General features: G+C 42.2%; 1 protein-coding gene across 10 annotated transcripts in view; it reads left to right on the plus strand.

The window, feature by feature from the left end:
- lyst (lysosomal trafficking regulator) overlaps window positions 1-16,102 on the plus strand; it is a 63,235-nt gene that overhangs the window by 29,970 nt on the left and 17,163 nt on the right. For 6 of the 10 annotated variants that reach the window (XR_009790721.1, XM_061789476.1, XM_061789478.1 and 3 more), the window contains exons 9-32: window positions 1,057-1,265; window positions 1,387-1,453; window positions 1,672-1,781; window positions 2,944-3,313; window positions 3,388-3,544; window positions 3,630-3,803; window positions 3,888-4,048; window positions 4,609-4,799; window positions 6,170-6,415; window positions 6,795-6,968; window positions 7,052-7,201; window positions 8,333-8,470; window positions 8,551-8,749; window positions 8,836-8,964; window positions 10,426-11,038; window positions 11,397-11,577; window positions 11,686-11,855; window positions 11,950-12,180; window positions 12,348-12,514; window positions 12,833-12,985; window positions 13,173-13,334; window positions 13,713-13,904; window positions 14,324-14,535; window positions 14,614-14,823. Coding sequence is in view for 9 of the 10 variants with exons in the window: in XM_061789476.1 (XP_061645460.1) it covers window positions 1,057-1,265; window positions 1,387-1,453; window positions 1,672-1,781; window positions 2,944-3,313; window positions 3,388-3,544; window positions 3,630-3,803; window positions 3,888-4,048; window positions 4,609-4,799; window positions 6,170-6,415; window positions 6,795-6,968; window positions 7,052-7,201; window positions 8,333-8,470; window positions 8,551-8,749; window positions 8,836-8,964; window positions 10,426-11,038; window positions 11,397-11,577; window positions 11,686-11,855; window positions 11,950-12,180; window positions 12,348-12,514; window positions 12,833-12,985; window positions 13,173-13,334; window positions 13,713-13,904; window positions 14,324-14,535; window positions 14,614-14,823 (4,766 nt within the window). In the remaining variant the exon portion in view is untranslated. The remainder of the gene's footprint in view (window positions 1-1,056; window positions 1,266-1,386; window positions 1,454-1,671; window positions 1,782-2,943; window positions 3,314-3,387; window positions 3,545-3,629; window positions 3,804-3,887; window positions 4,049-4,608; window positions 4,800-6,169; window positions 6,416-6,794; window positions 6,969-7,051; window positions 7,202-8,332; window positions 8,471-8,550; window positions 8,750-8,835; window positions 8,965-10,425; window positions 11,039-11,396; window positions 11,578-11,685; window positions 11,856-11,949; window positions 12,181-12,347; window positions 12,515-12,832; window positions 12,986-13,172; window positions 13,335-13,712; window positions 13,905-14,323; window positions 14,536-14,613; window positions 14,824-16,102) is intronic. The other 4 variants (XM_061789482.1, XM_061789483.1, XM_061789484.1 and 1 more) reach the window with 2 other exon arrangements.

The following is a 16,102-nucleotide window of genomic DNA, read 5'->3' on the forward strand; positions in this document are numbered from 1 at the left end:
TTAAAACAAGAGTAAAAAGGTGCGTCTTTAATTTTGATTTTAAAAATTTAAACTGAGCAGGCCTTCCTAACATCAAGTGCAAGAGCGTTCCACAGAATTGGGGCTCGAACTGAAAAGGCTCGTTCACCAAACGGCTTCCTATTTACCTTTGGAATAAACTCCCCTCCAAGCACAGAAACCATATATTTCCACAAGTTCCTTTAAATACACTGGTGTTAAACCATTTAAAATCTTAGTTAAAAGCAGGACCTTAAAATTGGCTCTGAAGTGGCCAAGAAGCCAGTGAAGGCAGGCCCATATAATAAGGAAGTTAACATACAGGCTATTTTTTCCTCCTATGAAGGTAACATTTTTGTGGGCATGGTGACTGTAATGTAGTGATCATTTCCTTCAAAAGGGACTACTCCCTAATGACTTGTTTGTTTGTGCTCTGGAGAATTTCTGGCAGAAAATGGACGAAACCCCTATTGTCGCTCTCTAATGAAAAGCTTGTAGCTCCCAAATTGTATTTATTTTTTTGTTGTTGTTAATGTTTTTTTAATCCGAAGAGCCAACAATTTGCTTCCTGTTTTTTCCAGACAAAATAAACAAGTCCCCCAAATTTTGGTTGATATTCATTGGACAGTTGGCAGTCCAACATTTAAACTTTATTATTATTTTTTTTTTTAAGGAACAAGAAAGTTATCTAAATTTGTATTTGCATCTGAGTTCAAGCTTCAACCAGATCCATATTTGGTTGTAAATTGAGCAGTGTGAACTTGATTTACATCACTCATGAATAAAAGAATGTCTGACAAGGCACATGAGAGTCTGCTGGGCTGCGCTCGTGAAAGCAAAGGGAAACTCCCATACTCCTTTGAGCACAGGAAAGAGATGAATTCATTTTATCAGCTGTCACCAATACAGCTGTTTGGAAATGAAGAAGGCAATGCCTCTGGTTTAAGCAGCCAGCTGGGGTCGTTTAAGAGGGGTGTCAGTCAGCAGGAGGTTTAAGATTTGTCTGTTTTTCCCTCGTGTGTCTGATTTAGTGTTGCATCTCATTGGCCGTTTCCTCAGGATTGAAGGTGGAGTCTGTGCAGCGTGAGTTTGCGACAGTGGCAGACGGTCCCGGGCGTGGCGTGCTGCTTTTTCCAGAGATCTGTACAATCGAGTTGCAACTACTGGCCACCGGCTCCCCAGACCTGGAGGTAGTGAGTCATGTGTTTCACAGCCTGCTCGGTGCAGTTCGCGCCAACAACCACAATGCTACTCTGCTCTATGACCAGGTCAGACTAACTTTTCCTCCTCTATTTCTTTGAACTTCCCCACCAATATACAATTGTCTATCTTTTGCTCCCCTACTGGACTCTCTCAAGTATGACTGCCGTCTTGCTTTGATGCTCACAGGGAGGAGTCAAAACCATCCTGTCTGGCTTTCATAACATACTTAGCCAAGCAGACCACTCTCTGAAAGGTTTGTTGCAGATATATATATATTTTTTGTTACCATTTCATTCAACAAATAAAACTTCTTATTGATTTCCTGGATAATTTTGGGCAGCTACTGTATTTAGAATTATGTTGCAGGAAATTTGACATTTAGATGTATTGTGAGATGCAAAAGCTCTTCTTGAGTTATTGTGAATTAACAACTGTACATGTGTGTAACCTTGCTAATTGGTTTACATTCAGACTGTCAGACTGTTATAGTGGAGCTGCTGGTTGCCATGGTGAGCCAGCGAATCACAGCAGAGGAACTGGCCCTATTGATTCGTCTCTTCCTGGACAAAACCCCACCTACTGTAAGTAGTAAACCCCATCTGTCACACGCACGGGTCTCTAGGTTTAAGTGCATCCAACTTATACTCCCGCGAGTCGCGCGGCCGAAAATGCCCGCATTGCATCACGTGACCAACGAATTGGCCCTCGCGGCCCCTCTGCCTAGCTTGACGGGCACGCGGCAAAAATTGTTGCTGGGCGTCGAACGCCGCAGAGGTCATCTCTCGTGATTGGTCCGTTTTAGTCACATGCTGTGATGATGTACTCAGCGTGCCCCTTGGTTCTACATACCATCTGCGCCGCCACCTTCTCAATTGATTTTGCAGCATAATTAAACGTATCATCTGGTCATCTAGGTCCATTTGTTATAGCAGACACTGTTCCACGGTCACCATTGTAGTTGCTTTCTTCTTTGTTACTGAAAGGAAAGGAAACACGGCTACCGAAAATGGCCAAAATAATGCAGAGGAAACTCCACCCTGTGGTGTCCTAGCCAACACCAGCCGTAGCGATACCCCCAACTTGGAGGTGAACTGCAGTACATTTTCAAAACTGCGCGTGTGGGTTGCGCTAGAGTATAAAGGCAAACTACAGCCACAGTGACGTCGCCGCAGTCGCTGTCCGCGCAAGTATAAAGAAGCCTTTAGTGTGACAGCGTTTGTAGGCATCACATCTGAATACATTTATTTTGGCACGAACATGTACTTATTGGTGTCAATTTCTCCTATATTTACCTCCTGGTTCTTGAAACCAACAACACATTTTGCTCCCTGGGGCCCTCCCCATTCCTCATACAATTGACACCCATGTGTGGAGAACAGATGTGCTGTTACAAATTACCACCGCAGTTATGTGCTATCAGGCAGGAGACATCATTTATAAATACTCACCCAGAAACACGTTTCCAAAAAAGAAGATTGCAATGCAGTGATATACTGTATAAGCTGCAAAGGTGCAGTTGTCACATAAATTTGTGTGATCGTTTGCTATGCTGCTGTGCAGAATTCAAGGCTTTTTTTCTTTTAATTACTTTTGGTGTATAACACTGGTCCCACAGTTAATTTATGCGTACACATTTGATTATTTTTAGCTTACTCTTGGTCATAGCTAAAAGGACTTACTCTAAGACAATGCAAAAGGAAGCGACTGTTTCTCTCACATCCTATTTATTATGTTGCTTCCCAGGAGATTTTATTGAAGGGCATCTTACAAATTGTTGAAGCCAATGTGACCATAGAGCCCCTTCACCTGCTGGACTTTCCAATAATCCTTGGGGCCTCAACACCAGGAGGACTGTCTCCTAGTTCCAGATCAAATGGCACTGCTGGAGGGAAAAGTGTTGGTCTGCTCTGGAAGAGCAAACTGTCTCCTGGTCGCAGGGAGGGAGACAGCGAGTACAGAACAGGTCACCTGCGTTCCTCTCCCTGGCACACTGCTCCTCTCCACTTGCCCTTGGTGGGGCAGAACTGCTGGCCTCACATGGCTAGTGGCTTCAGTGCCTCCATGTGGCTGAGGGTGGTGGAGCAAGAGGAAAGAGCAGGGAACACACACAAGGGTGAGAAACATCATTCAGCCAAAGTCATTGATACCCAGTCTGTACATTTAAGTATTGCACTTCTCTTTTTCCAGAAAGGAGGAACCCTCCTGCCACTGAATCTCACCATGGCTCGCCACAGGCTGGAAAAAAAGTAGTGGAGGAAGCCCTAATTCATATTCTATCCATGGGCTCAAAAGCACTGATGCTTCAAGTGTGGGCGGACTTCTCTACTGGGTCACTCACATTCAGGTGAGTGTTCCAATACACTGGAGTTTCTATGAGGCACAGTGTAGTACTTTGTAAAGTTTTATATTTAAGTACACTGCTCCCACAGGGTTTGTATAGACCCAAATGACGAGATAAAAGCAGGGTTGTTGGCACAGGCAGACTCTGTTGAGGGACTTCTCCAGCCTGGCCAATGGCAGCATCTCGGCCTCACTTACACCCAGCAGCCTGAGGGCAAGAAGAACATCCATGGTCGTGTGGTTGTCTGGGTGTGCGGCATCATGTGAGTACAAACGTGTTTCAGTAAACGTACACAAACCTGTTGGTAACCAAATGGGGTTAACCTTAAGCCTTCTCTCTGTTTCAGGAAATGTGAAGTTTTTTTGGACTACACCTTACCTCGAAAGTCCAGTTTATCCTCTGACAGCAACAAGACCTTCTGTATGTTGGGCCATTGTATCCCATCTTGTGAGGAGGTGACAAAACAGCATTTAAACTGGAGCATGGGAACGGTGCTCCTCTTCAATGGTAGGACTTTCTTTTGCTAATACAACTCAACATACAAACTAACTTATTGCATTTTCAATCCCTACCAATCATTTATTATCTCACTTAGTGTCAGTGCTTTTCCTTGAGGGCACACATAAAGTTAAATAAGCTAAAATGTGATACTAAATAGGGACACCACTTGAATGGTTTGTGCGTCAGATGCATTTTGAAAGCATGTTTAATTTAGTGGCTGTGTTGCTTGTGTGATGTCTTGTTGCCTCTAATTGCCTGTGACTCACCTCAAGGTTATCTCAATTTGAGGCTGCAGCTAATGTTATAATGCATGCTCTAGTATTACAGTATCTGATGGCTTTGTCATTCATCAAGAGTTGCAGTTCATTTTTTAAAAGGACCCACTGCTGAAAACAAGCAATAAAATATGTAACTGCACCACAGTTCTCTGAAAGGACTAATACTGTATTGTGTAAAGAAAAGAATAAAGTACAATTTATTCATCCTTAATGTTGATTCAGGGTCAATTTTGGATTTGTGCCTCTCCGACATTCACAAGATTAAACTTTATTGCTCGCCTGTTCCAGGGGCCAGAGTAGGGTCCGAGGAGGCTTTTTTCCTGTACACTAGTGGGCCTGACCTCACCTCAATCATGCCCTGCAATTATGGCAGACTTCCAGGGTCATTCTCCAAGTTTGTCACTCAAGAAGGACTCAAGTGTGACAGAGTACGGGAGCTTCTGATGAAAAGCAAGGATGTGGATACAACAGCTTTAGTTGTAAGTCTCCTTTGCTCCTTTGATTAAAAAAAAAAAAACCACACACACACACAGCAACCCATGTCTTATTTATTCTATTTGATGGTTTTTGTGGATTATGCCCTTCCAATTACCACTCATTATTAACACACTGCACTATGTCACTTTTCTTGAATGGAAAAATATTCTAGTTAAGCCTCAGCTATTTAAATGAGAGTGAAAATGGTTCCCTTGTAGTATTTGGTCATGGATTTGTGGTTAATAGCTTGGGTCATTGGAAAAAGAAAAGGACAGAAGCCAGAGTGAAATAATTTACAAATAATGGAAAAGTTCCAACAACAACTCTACATCAGTCCGAGATATGATGAGGGTTAACCGGGCTCAATTCACTTATGACTCTACTAAATACTCTACTGTATAGGCTTTACACGATCAGGATTTTTTGGGGCCGATCAAAAAACGATAACCGATCCTATCACAAGATGGAACAATGGGCCCATTTACATGACTTGTTCATTTATTGTATATAGTTGTGTACTGTATACTGAGTACTGTCCATCCATCCATTATCTGTACCGCTTATCCTCATAGGGTCGCGGGCGTGCAGGAGCCCATCCCAGCCCAAAATTATTCTCTAGCATTTTAGACAAAAGTTAAAACATCAATGACCTCTAGGGGGTATTCAAGGATTGGCCACTGACATAAGTTTAGGTCAAATCAACATTACAACATGACAGAAATAATGGGTGCTACCTTACTGTAATTAAATTACTTTATTGGAATTACATTACTTTAATAAATACTGTTAATGACATACTTACTATAACTTTCTCACTGTCCCGGCTATATGGACGGGTGTTGTCCAGAGTTTGCGTTTGAGTTTTTTTTTTTTTTTTTTTTTCCACGCTGCGTTGCTTGAATGCAACCTGCTCCTTGTGTACATTCTTCAGGTGGCCGATCAAATTTGTGTTGAAGCATTTAGATGACGTTCCCCACAACGTACTTCAGTTGTGCACAGACTGCAAATAATTTACATGTTGTTTGTCTGAGACAAAGAAAAAAGTCCCACATCGATGACGTATTTTTTAACCGACAAGATTGAAAAAAACTTTATTGGCCGTCTGATAGTTACAGTATGGCGCCACAAGACACGTGACAAGGCTAAAAATAAAAAAGCTTTTGGATTCATACGCAACGGCGACGCAGAGTTAAATGTCTTGTGCGGAGCCGATCGATGACATCATTGATCGGATCGGCGAATTATGACATGAAAGCCGATCAGCATAAAATGCTAATTATCGGCCGATACCGATGACACCGGTCAGATCGGCGTAAAGTCTAATAAATAGGTCAAGTTAAAGCTAATTTGTTGTGAATTTGTTATATCACAGGAGAGCCTGGCAGTTGTGTATGCTCCCAGCAGTCCTAGGGTCTATACTATCTATGAGCCTGTAATTAGACTGAAGGGACAAGCCAAGACCGTGGTTACCCAGCGGCCCTTCAGCTCCAGAGAAGTGCAAAGCGTTTCTTTAGAGCCCAGCGCTCTCAAGGCTCTGCTGCCCACTGAAACCCAAGGCCTGCAGAGTGTCCTGCACAAGATTGGCGGGACAGGAAATGTTGTTTTCCTCTTTGCACAGGTCAGAGAGCCCATACTTTTGATGAAAATGTTTTATTCCCCAAAAACCTGGTCAAGTACCAATCAAAACTTTGGACACACATGTGCTCATACTGTTGAATGAGAAGATGTGTCCAAACTTTTGATTGGTACTGTACGTAAAGTATATACACGACAACTGTTACTTGAAAGATGAATGTGCTACAAAGACTGTTTGTACACCAAAGTTTTATACTATGAAATAGAACTGTATTAGTGTGGTTAGGTTTCTTGTCCTATAATGTAATTGTGACCCAACAAGTAGTGCATCTTATCTCAAGTGTAGAATGAATAAATGAAAAAAAAATCCTCATAGAGATCAGATTTTTGTGCGTGATTCAGTGTGATGGTCTGTTCTTTAGACGGTGGAGCTGAGTGACTGTGAGATGACCCAGGCTTTGGCCTTGCAGATACTCTTGTCTCTGTCCAAGTTCAACCAGCATCGCATCTATGAAATGGAGTATTACCACGGCTACTCTATGATACACCAAGTACTCATCAAGTCCAAATGTATCGTTGGATATCATATGCTGAAAGTGAGTCTCAGATATTTGCTGTGAAACAGCACTAACAGAAGCACCGTGCTGTATATTTAACGGCCATTTTGTGTCTGGTCTAGACTCTGCTAGATGGGTGTTGCAGCGGACCCATCTTAATCCTAGCAGATGACGGTCAGTTCCGTTTGGACTCAGAGTCCATTGCTGTGGTGCAGAACATCAGGCTTCTCTCAGACATCCTTTTGGATTGGAAAATCTGGGCCAAAGCGGAGGTAAATGCTAATACAAGTGGTTCAATTGTATTTGAGCGCACAGTAGACCCCACACATTGGTACATTAAAAGAAAAAGCAAAGGCAATGTATAATCCAAATAACTGGGCAAAAATCTATTTTTTAATCTGTTGATTGTGTGGAATTCATTGTTGATTGCATTAAAGGCAAAATTGAGTGCACAACAACTACTCCTCCTGCAAGAACATCATGTTGTCAGCTATAGGAAGTTGAGCTTCGTCCATGCCATCGCATCTCCTCCAAATTATTCTGCTTAATACCACATTGAAAACAGGCAGTCAGAACATTATATGAGACTCCCCCAACACAATGAAAATAATTTGTTTGGTTGATTATTAATTTTCTCTATAGTCAATCATTTTAGTCAAATGCCCATCCTTACTGATTATTATATGAGAAAAGTTTCAGGACTGGTGTCTCAAGCTATAGTTTAAATCCAATCCAAAGTTTTCCCCTTCGAAGTAATCCCCCTGCAGTCTAATGGACTTTCCCAGCATTCTCTCGCACATCTTAATGAACTCCTGAAAGGATTATTTTGGAATCCTCTGCAGCTGCGCTCCACGGCCATTTTGATGTTGTCCACGTCTTTAAAATGGGTTCCCTTGATGACCCCATGATCTTGGGAATGAGGAAAAATCACATGGAACCAGGTCGGGTGAGTAGGGAGGTTGCTCCAGCATTGCGACGATCTTCTTGGCCAGGGACTGTTTGATGGTCATGGAATTGTGAGCAGCCGTGTTGTCATGGTGAAACAGCTACCAGTTGTACAACTTTCACCTCTTCTCACGTATCGAGTGAAGCAAATGCCACCGGATCGCTTCGTTGATGTGCGGGTTAAACGTCTGGCCCACAATGAAGAGGAAAATCTTTAGTTTGCGTTTGAAGTTTCTCTTTCGTGATGCCAGTCCTGGAACCTCTCTGACACACCTAGTCCTTTGGTATGAAAACTGGTGTCTTATTTTACAGTGTAATGATGTTGGCAGAGTCACATTAACTACAAAAAGAAATGAACATTTTACCCTAATTCAGAAATGATGGAAGTTACAACACAGAATTAGCAAATACCTTATGTATTGTGAATTCATACATACAGTATGTCTTGTTTTCGTTAGTGTGGCGTGTGGGAGACATTGCTGTCTGCTTTGGAGATCCTCATCAGGGTGCACCATCCTTACCAGGTCTTCAATATCCGTCAGTTCTTGAAGGCTGAAGTGGTGCACCGCTTCCTGCTTACCTGCCAAGTGCTACAGGTGTGTCTAAAGTACAAAGTGGTGGTTTAGTTCCATTAATCATAGCCGACAAGAACTAACTGCAGGATATTTGTCTTAAGGAGCATCGGGATGAGCACCTTACTGCCATTCCACAGGAAGTCTGTTTGTCATTCGTCAAAATAATCCAGGAAGTGCTAGGATCGCCGCCACACCTGGATTTACTCAAAATTATCTATAACTTCCTGCTGGCAGTTCACCCACCTACCAACACCTACGTCTGCCACACTCCGTCCAGCTTCTACTTCTCACTGCACATAGGTGAGGAGTCAACGGGGGAACGTAATGATATATGTGAATGGTATTCATGTAATGAACTGAGCTCTTTTGATATCCTCATTTGTCAGATGGGAAGCTGTATCACGACAAGGTGCAGTCTATTATGTACCTGCGACACTCAAACAGTGTAGGGAAGTCTACCAGCAGTTCAGTGGTGTCTCTTTCCCCAACCGTCTTTACTGACGCTCTCCACGATGGTATGTCTGCTTCAGTTGTAGCACTACTACTGTAAAGTCAACTCCATTAAAACTCTCTAGTGTCTTGTTGGAATAGCATGCAACAGTTTGTAGGAAGTCCAGTAGGACTTTAGTTTGCCTTGTAACTTGACAAATTTGTGTTGCGAATTTTTGTTGTAGCATCTATTTTCACACAATCATAAATCACAAGCATAGAAACGGTGTTTGTTAACTGGATAAATAACGCGACCATATTCCTCCCTCTGGAAGGAAAATTTGGCATAATTGCTTATTGCAACTGTCGTTTCAACAGCGTCTTTCATTAAAATGTAATCACATTATTTTATCCAAATATTGTATTTTCTTGTTTTAAATGTTTTCTTATGTATCTTTATATCTTGTATCTTTATTAAAGGCTTCAGAAAAAGGAGACATCGGTCCTCTGTGTAGGCTAGTCAAGTATAACTACCAACTATTTCCACAAACAGTTTCTGACTAATTCAACATGTAAGATCTAAACAGTATAGCCCAACCCCAGACTGATTTATCAAATAATTGCAGTAAAGTTCAAGTATAAGACAACTTTTTTTCCCCAGTGGCTTATAAAATACAGCTTATTTTCAGATGATCCCGGGAGTTTCACCTTTTCCTCTCGTTTTAGCTTTTCTTTAATCCACCAAAATTGTATTTACAGTTTTTGATTTTTTCCTTGAACTCTGTTTTAACTGTGAACGTTTTAAATCAAACATACGCACACCTTCATCATCCCAAAATGCGACATAACGCCTACGATGTAGCCTTCAAGTTAAAAATGATCGATGTTGTCATTGAAAAAGGCAATTGAGTCACTGCTCATGAGTTTGGAGTAAAGGAGTGATACGACATTGGAGGAAGCAGTGTGGAGAATTTTCTTGCAGCTAGAAGACGGCAAATTGCAGATGGCCTTGATTTCCACCTTGGAAGTAGCACTCATTTTGATTTAGTTTTTTTTTTTTTTTTTTTTTTTTTCCTTAAAACTTTTGACTTCAGTGAGATTGGCATTTATTTTCTCTTGTATTTTTGTGTAATATGTGCATCTTATAAATTACTGCACTCAATACAATAAGTGGCGTTTGAATACTTTTCCATATAGTTTGTGTGTCCTGCCCCAGTTCAATTAATTAACTGCACATAATGGTCTTTTGCTGCTGTATACAAGCAGAATTACAAAATGCTCAACTGTTGGCCTTTGTCTTTTATGTAGCGCTGCAGCTAATGATTATTTTAATAATTGATTCATCTGTTGATTATTTTTAGATTAGTCGATGAATCTGATTTTTTTTAAATGTAACTTACCATCCCTTTATTCAAAAATAGGATTCCTATGATTTGGAAAATTTTGAGTTAAAAAAAATCTAAATTATTAAAAGATAATGAAAAATTGTTAGTGATTAATTTGATCATCGATAAGTTGTTGATTAATCATTGCACCTCTGCTTCTAGGGCATCTCCATGGTCCTTCGCCTGAGGATCAGTCCTTGCGCCCACCCAGCCTTGCACCATCGCCATACTCGTCCCCTTTGCTGACACCCCGCCTCACTCACAGTGGCTTGAATGAGGCTGCCGACATTGAGCAACTGTCGCTCACCACCCATCAGGCTCTGGGCAGTACTGAAACACTCAAGAAGGGAGGAGGTGACGAGCAGCTCCTCAGCAGTTGTGAATCAGCGAAAACGATATGTGACTCGAGGGACATTGGCAATGAAGGAGCTCGACGCACCCCGTCAATCAGTGTGGAAGAGGAGCGAGATGAGACCACGGAGGTGGACAGCCTGGCAGAAGGGAGCGTGGGTGTTGCAGAGTCTGAGGACAGATTTGACTGGGCCAGTGAGGAGGCACCTCGACGCCCTGACAGCTTAAAGGGTATCCAGTCCTTCCAGAGGAGCCACAGCAACCTGGCCAGTTTGGGATTGGCTTTCCCGGCTCCAAATGGCTCATTGGCAGGCAGTCGCTGGCCCAGCGCAGCTGATCGAAACTCTGTACCTGAAGACTGTGAAAGTTACACCTACTCTCCTGGTTATGAGAGGCCGCACAGCAAAACTGATTCCAATGATCGGTATGTAGAAATGTAACAAAGCATATTTGTTTAACTTGGGGTAGCTCATCTGTAAGCACTTGGGTTTAAGAATAGAAGGGTCATGTTTCGAGTCCCGTTGCGGACCAATGAAAATGGCAACTTATTGTTGGAGAGATGCTAGTTTGTTTATGACTATTGTCAAAGTGTCATTGTGGGGTACATCCTTGAACTGGTAGCCAGTCCATACTTGAAAATGACAAAATAAATAAATAAAAAGTAGTAAGTAATCTGTTTTGTTGGTAGGAATTCAAGGTATTACTTAAAAAAAATAAAATAAAAAAAAAAAAAGTTATACAGTATAAAACTTGAGTGGTGAAATACAAGCTCAATGTTGCAGGTCCAATACAGAGGACTGCCTGGTGCTTATCTGCTCTGGCCTCTATGACCTTCTGAGGGGTGTCCTCCTGCTGCTGCCAGACCTCATGCTCGAGGAAGTGATGGACAAGCTGATCCAGCCAGAGGCCCTAATTGTCCTGGTCAACCATTCATCCCCTGTTATCCAGCAAGGGGTCATGAAGGTCAGCCCTTTTTCCTATCTACAATTAGCTATGGCACAGTTGGTTGTGAGTTCTTTCTGTTTGATTAGATTATTACCTACTACTCATGGTTTTCCACCTCTCTCCTAGCTGCTGGATGCATACTTCGGTAGAGCCAATAAGGAGCAGAAGGAGAAATTCCTGAAGAATCACGGTTTCTCCCTGTTGGCCAACCAACTGTACATCCACCAGGGCAGTCAGGGGTTAATCGAGTGCTTCCTTGAGATGCTTTTTGGCCGGGCAGTAGGCCTAGAGGAAGAGTAAGTCCATCTGCAAGTATTAAATGTACTAATGTTATACATGAAAAATCATCTGCCCTTTAAACTAATGCAGTTTTACTTTATGACCATCTAGTCTGGATCTGGAGGAAATGGAAACAATCTCCCCATTCACAAAGCGTTGCATCATCCCAGTGTTGGGTCTTATTGAGAACTCCTTATGTGAGAACTCCTTAGTGCACAACATCCTCTGTATGCTACTGCAGCTCCTCAACGCCTACCCGAAGCTGGCAGACATCCTGCTTGATCACGGGCTGCTCTATGTGCTCTTCAACACCTTCTCCACCCTCAACGGCATGGAGACCGGGTATGCCAGCTAGAACAATGAATCGCTCCTCTTAACACACTCATTATTTAATAGGTTTTGTTCGTCATCTAGGAACCATGTTTTAAATCATTAGTTGACTCTCTGTCCAAAGAGCTTGCTTGTACGAGTATTTGAATCCCATCATTTGATTGGTATTTTTCTTGCAGCATTCCACTGAATGATTACAAGCTCCTCGTGTGTGACATCCAGCAGCTGTTAGTAGCTGTAACTATCCACTCCTGCAGCTCTTCAGGGTCCCAATATTTCCGCATCATTGAAGATCTCATTACCTTGCTCGGTTTCATGCAGACCAGCAAGATGCGTCGCACACAGGGTAAGGACTGGATTCTTGAAATGCAAAATTCATCAGTTTTCAATGTACATTCCACACTGCATCAAGTTGTCAAGCTCTGGCGCTGAACAAAACAGGGCTCATTATCTATAACTGGAGAGTGGAACACCATCCCTCATTTATTATAGTTTTCATTTGTAATTATTTTATTCCTTATTATGGCTCATTTATTTCTGTCTTCTGATTGATTAATCAATCTATGGCTCATGAGGCTTTTTGAAAGGCTGTTTATGTTGACTCATCATTTTATCATTGTTGCTCACATTGACAACTCAATTTTTTCCCTTACTTTGGTTCCAGAGATGGCAGTCGCTTTGCAGTTTCGGGTCCTTCAGTCTGCTATTGAGTTCATAAAGACGACAGCCAATCAGGGACCTCAAAAGCTGAGCAGCTCGCATAATGCACCAAGCTCTCCGCATCACACCATTTATCAGAAAAGGAAGAGCATTGCAGGTGCGTTTCTCAGACTGGAGCCACCATACAAGGGGCCCCTCTGTTTTATTTAATTATTATTTTTTGTTTTTGTTTTGTTTTTTATTTGTTTTTTTATATCCATGTCTATAGGTAAAACTCCCGACTGTGTTTTCATACATCTCCACTCGCTTCTGTTCATTGATCCTTTCCTCATCCTAATTTGAAGGTTCCATTGCCTTGAAAGACTCCATTATCCCTCGCATCCCCAGGCAGCACTACTGCTCCTACGGCCAGATCCCCTTGCCCTCTCCCTTCAACTTCCTGTCCCAGGACTCCCCCATCCCCTCCCCCACTGGGGCTCCATCCTACATGTTCCACTGTGATGCAGGTAGCTGGGACTACGGTCCGCAGCAGAGAACATCGTCCCAGACATGGGACATGTTTCCAAATGTTGCAGTAAACTCAAACCCTTTTTTTCTGCAACTCACTTGGGGTTTTAATCCGCCCAGTAACTTCATTCGCTACTGGTGCTTTTGTTTGTGTCTGCATGTCTCTGAAGAATGAATGATTAACTAAATCAGTGGTAATCATTCCTGTACAGATGGAATTTTGATCACTGAATCGTTACGGTTTTCTGTGTGTGCAGTGATTTTTGACATACATTTTCTCTGCACTTAGGTAAATAGAGCATGTGTGCATTTATTCTGAAAGTCTCAGATTTACACTTTCTCAGCTGCACTCCCACATGCTCATGTCATCCTCGCAGGCCGGCGACGCTTCTCTCTGGCCCAGACTGACTCTCTGCTGATGCGGATGCGCTCTGTAGCCAGTGACGAGCTCAACCAGATGATGCAGAGGAGGATGAGCCAGGAGAACCCCATTCGTGCTAGTGAGACTGAGTTTGTACAGCGACTGCAGAGGCTTGTGGTCCTTGCTGTCAACAGACTCATTTACCATGGTAGAGTAAAACATGTTTTTATTGTCGGTGCTCCTCTGTGGGGTTTATTGAAATGCTTAAATGGTGGTATTATGTTTTTGAGGATCGTGAATTGTTTGAATTTTGGATGTGGTGATCATTATTTAATGCTATATCTATCTATCTGTGTGTATAGTTCAACCAGAAAACTTGGTTTCACGCCCTACACACAAAGAATGTGTTTTGAAGATGGAGAAGGGGAATTTTTTTCAAAATTGGATAATTTATGTATCAAAATGTGTTTTTAGCACACTACAATCTCTTTTTATTTGATAGTCATAATCATCCAAAAGATCCATGGGCTTTTCATTACCAGAGCTGTAAAAGTGATCCTCTGATTTATTACTCTACATAAGCATAATGAGTCTTACTGTCTAATCCACTTGCTTTTTCCATTTTAGATGTCAGTCAGGATTTATTTGACCTGCTGAACATCCCTGACTCCCCAGACCAACAGCTTTTCACACCAGAACTGGGAGACCATTCACATGAAGAGAGCAGCTCTGCCTCTGCCCCACACTCACCCACTCCCTTCACACTGCCACCTGCCAGCAAGAAGAGTTTGCAGAAAGACATTCTCAAACTCATGATGGATGGGATCAAAATCAGCCTGGTAAAATGTATTCTTTGTGATTCTTTTTATATAGTAGCTGTAATACATTCATTGTGATTGCTGTGTGTGGATTCTCAGGGAAGTACTGGTCGAGGGGGAGCGCCACATCAGCAGTGGCGAAGGATCTTGTGGTCGTGCCGGGACACGTTCCGGGTCCAAATTGGTCGCTTGTTGGTGCACGCACTGAGTCCTGCCCGTCCCTTGTCCGATAGGAAGGAAGCACTGGAATTTGTTTTTGATCCAAGACATTTGGACATCCTAAAAGAGAGCCTCAGCCCCGGCCTAGAGGTATGTAGAATTGTCTTACGTTATGCCGTTTTTGGGAAGGGAGGTTTAAATTTGTCCAAGGAGACTGTTAGCATAGTTGCTAATGACTGCAGTAGAAAAGGAGGGGGGCACTTGTCGGTCTCGACTGATACGCCAACACACTAGCAAAGCATTCCGGAATTTCGTATTAGTGGCACATGCGCTATATACTGGCGGGCCAGCTGACTTTGACACATGCTCTAAATCAGGGGTGTCAGACTCTTTATTTTTTATTTTTTTTGTCTCTGGCCGCATTGTAGTTATGATTTCCCTCAGAGGGCCGTTAGAACAGTGAAAAAATATAAATGTTTAATCATCACCAAAACATATTATTACCATTACACAACAAATTGAGGGATAACTAGTTTTGAAATCAGAAGACAAGGAAAATAGTTTGTTCAAGTATTGTTTAAGTTACTGTAGAAGAAGGGTTTGGTAACAGAAAAATGCAATATCTCAACGTTATTGTTGATTATTATGACAATTTGGAATTCGGGTACAGTTTTGAGCAAAAATCACGGTTGACGAGCATGATTTGCTTTCGCGGGTCACATAAAACGATGGCCCCCGGGCCTTGAGTTTGACACCTATGCTCTAAATTGTATGTGGGTCTGAATGTTTTTGTAAATAGTTGTTTGTCTATATGTGCCCTGATTGGCTGGTGACCAATCCAGAGTGTACCCCGCCTCTCACCCGAGGTCACCTGGGATAGTCATCAGGGGGCCTCATGTACAAAGAAACATGGCGTACGCTCAAATCCAGAAAACGTCGTACGCACAAAAATATCCAGATGTATGAATCTGTGGGTACGCATGAATCCAAACACATTTCCTTCGTACATCCCAATCAACGTAGAATTGAGCGCACGTTGGAGTAGCTGACTCCTCCTTCTCCATGCCTACATTTAAATATGCAAATCATATTTAAATGAACCCTGCACCAGCGATCCCCATCTCTGCATGATCAGAAAAAAAGAAAATGAGCAAGGTAATGAAGAAGAAAAAAATCTGAATGTGAAGTTGAGATGCTGCTCAATGAAGTGGTGTCCAAAAAAACCCTCTTTGGCCCGCTGTCCTCTGGCGTTAACAACAAGCGAAAGAGGAGTGAATGTGAGCTGTATGTTACTTGGAAACATTCCTCATTTTTGGTTGCCTTGTTTAGCTACATTAGAGGAGCAAAATATTGGAACTCTCTCTCATTATGATGTTAGTACTTTTGTATACCAATTCAAACTACAATTATAACATACAGTGTAATGGCA

This window comes from Phyllopteryx taeniolatus, chromosome 11 (genome assembly GCF_024500385.1).
Source record: "Phyllopteryx taeniolatus isolate TA_2022b chromosome 11, UOR_Ptae_1.2, whole genome shotgun sequence".
Classification (NCBI taxonomy): domain Eukaryota; kingdom Metazoa; phylum Chordata; class Actinopteri; order Syngnathiformes; family Syngnathidae; genus Phyllopteryx; species Phyllopteryx taeniolatus.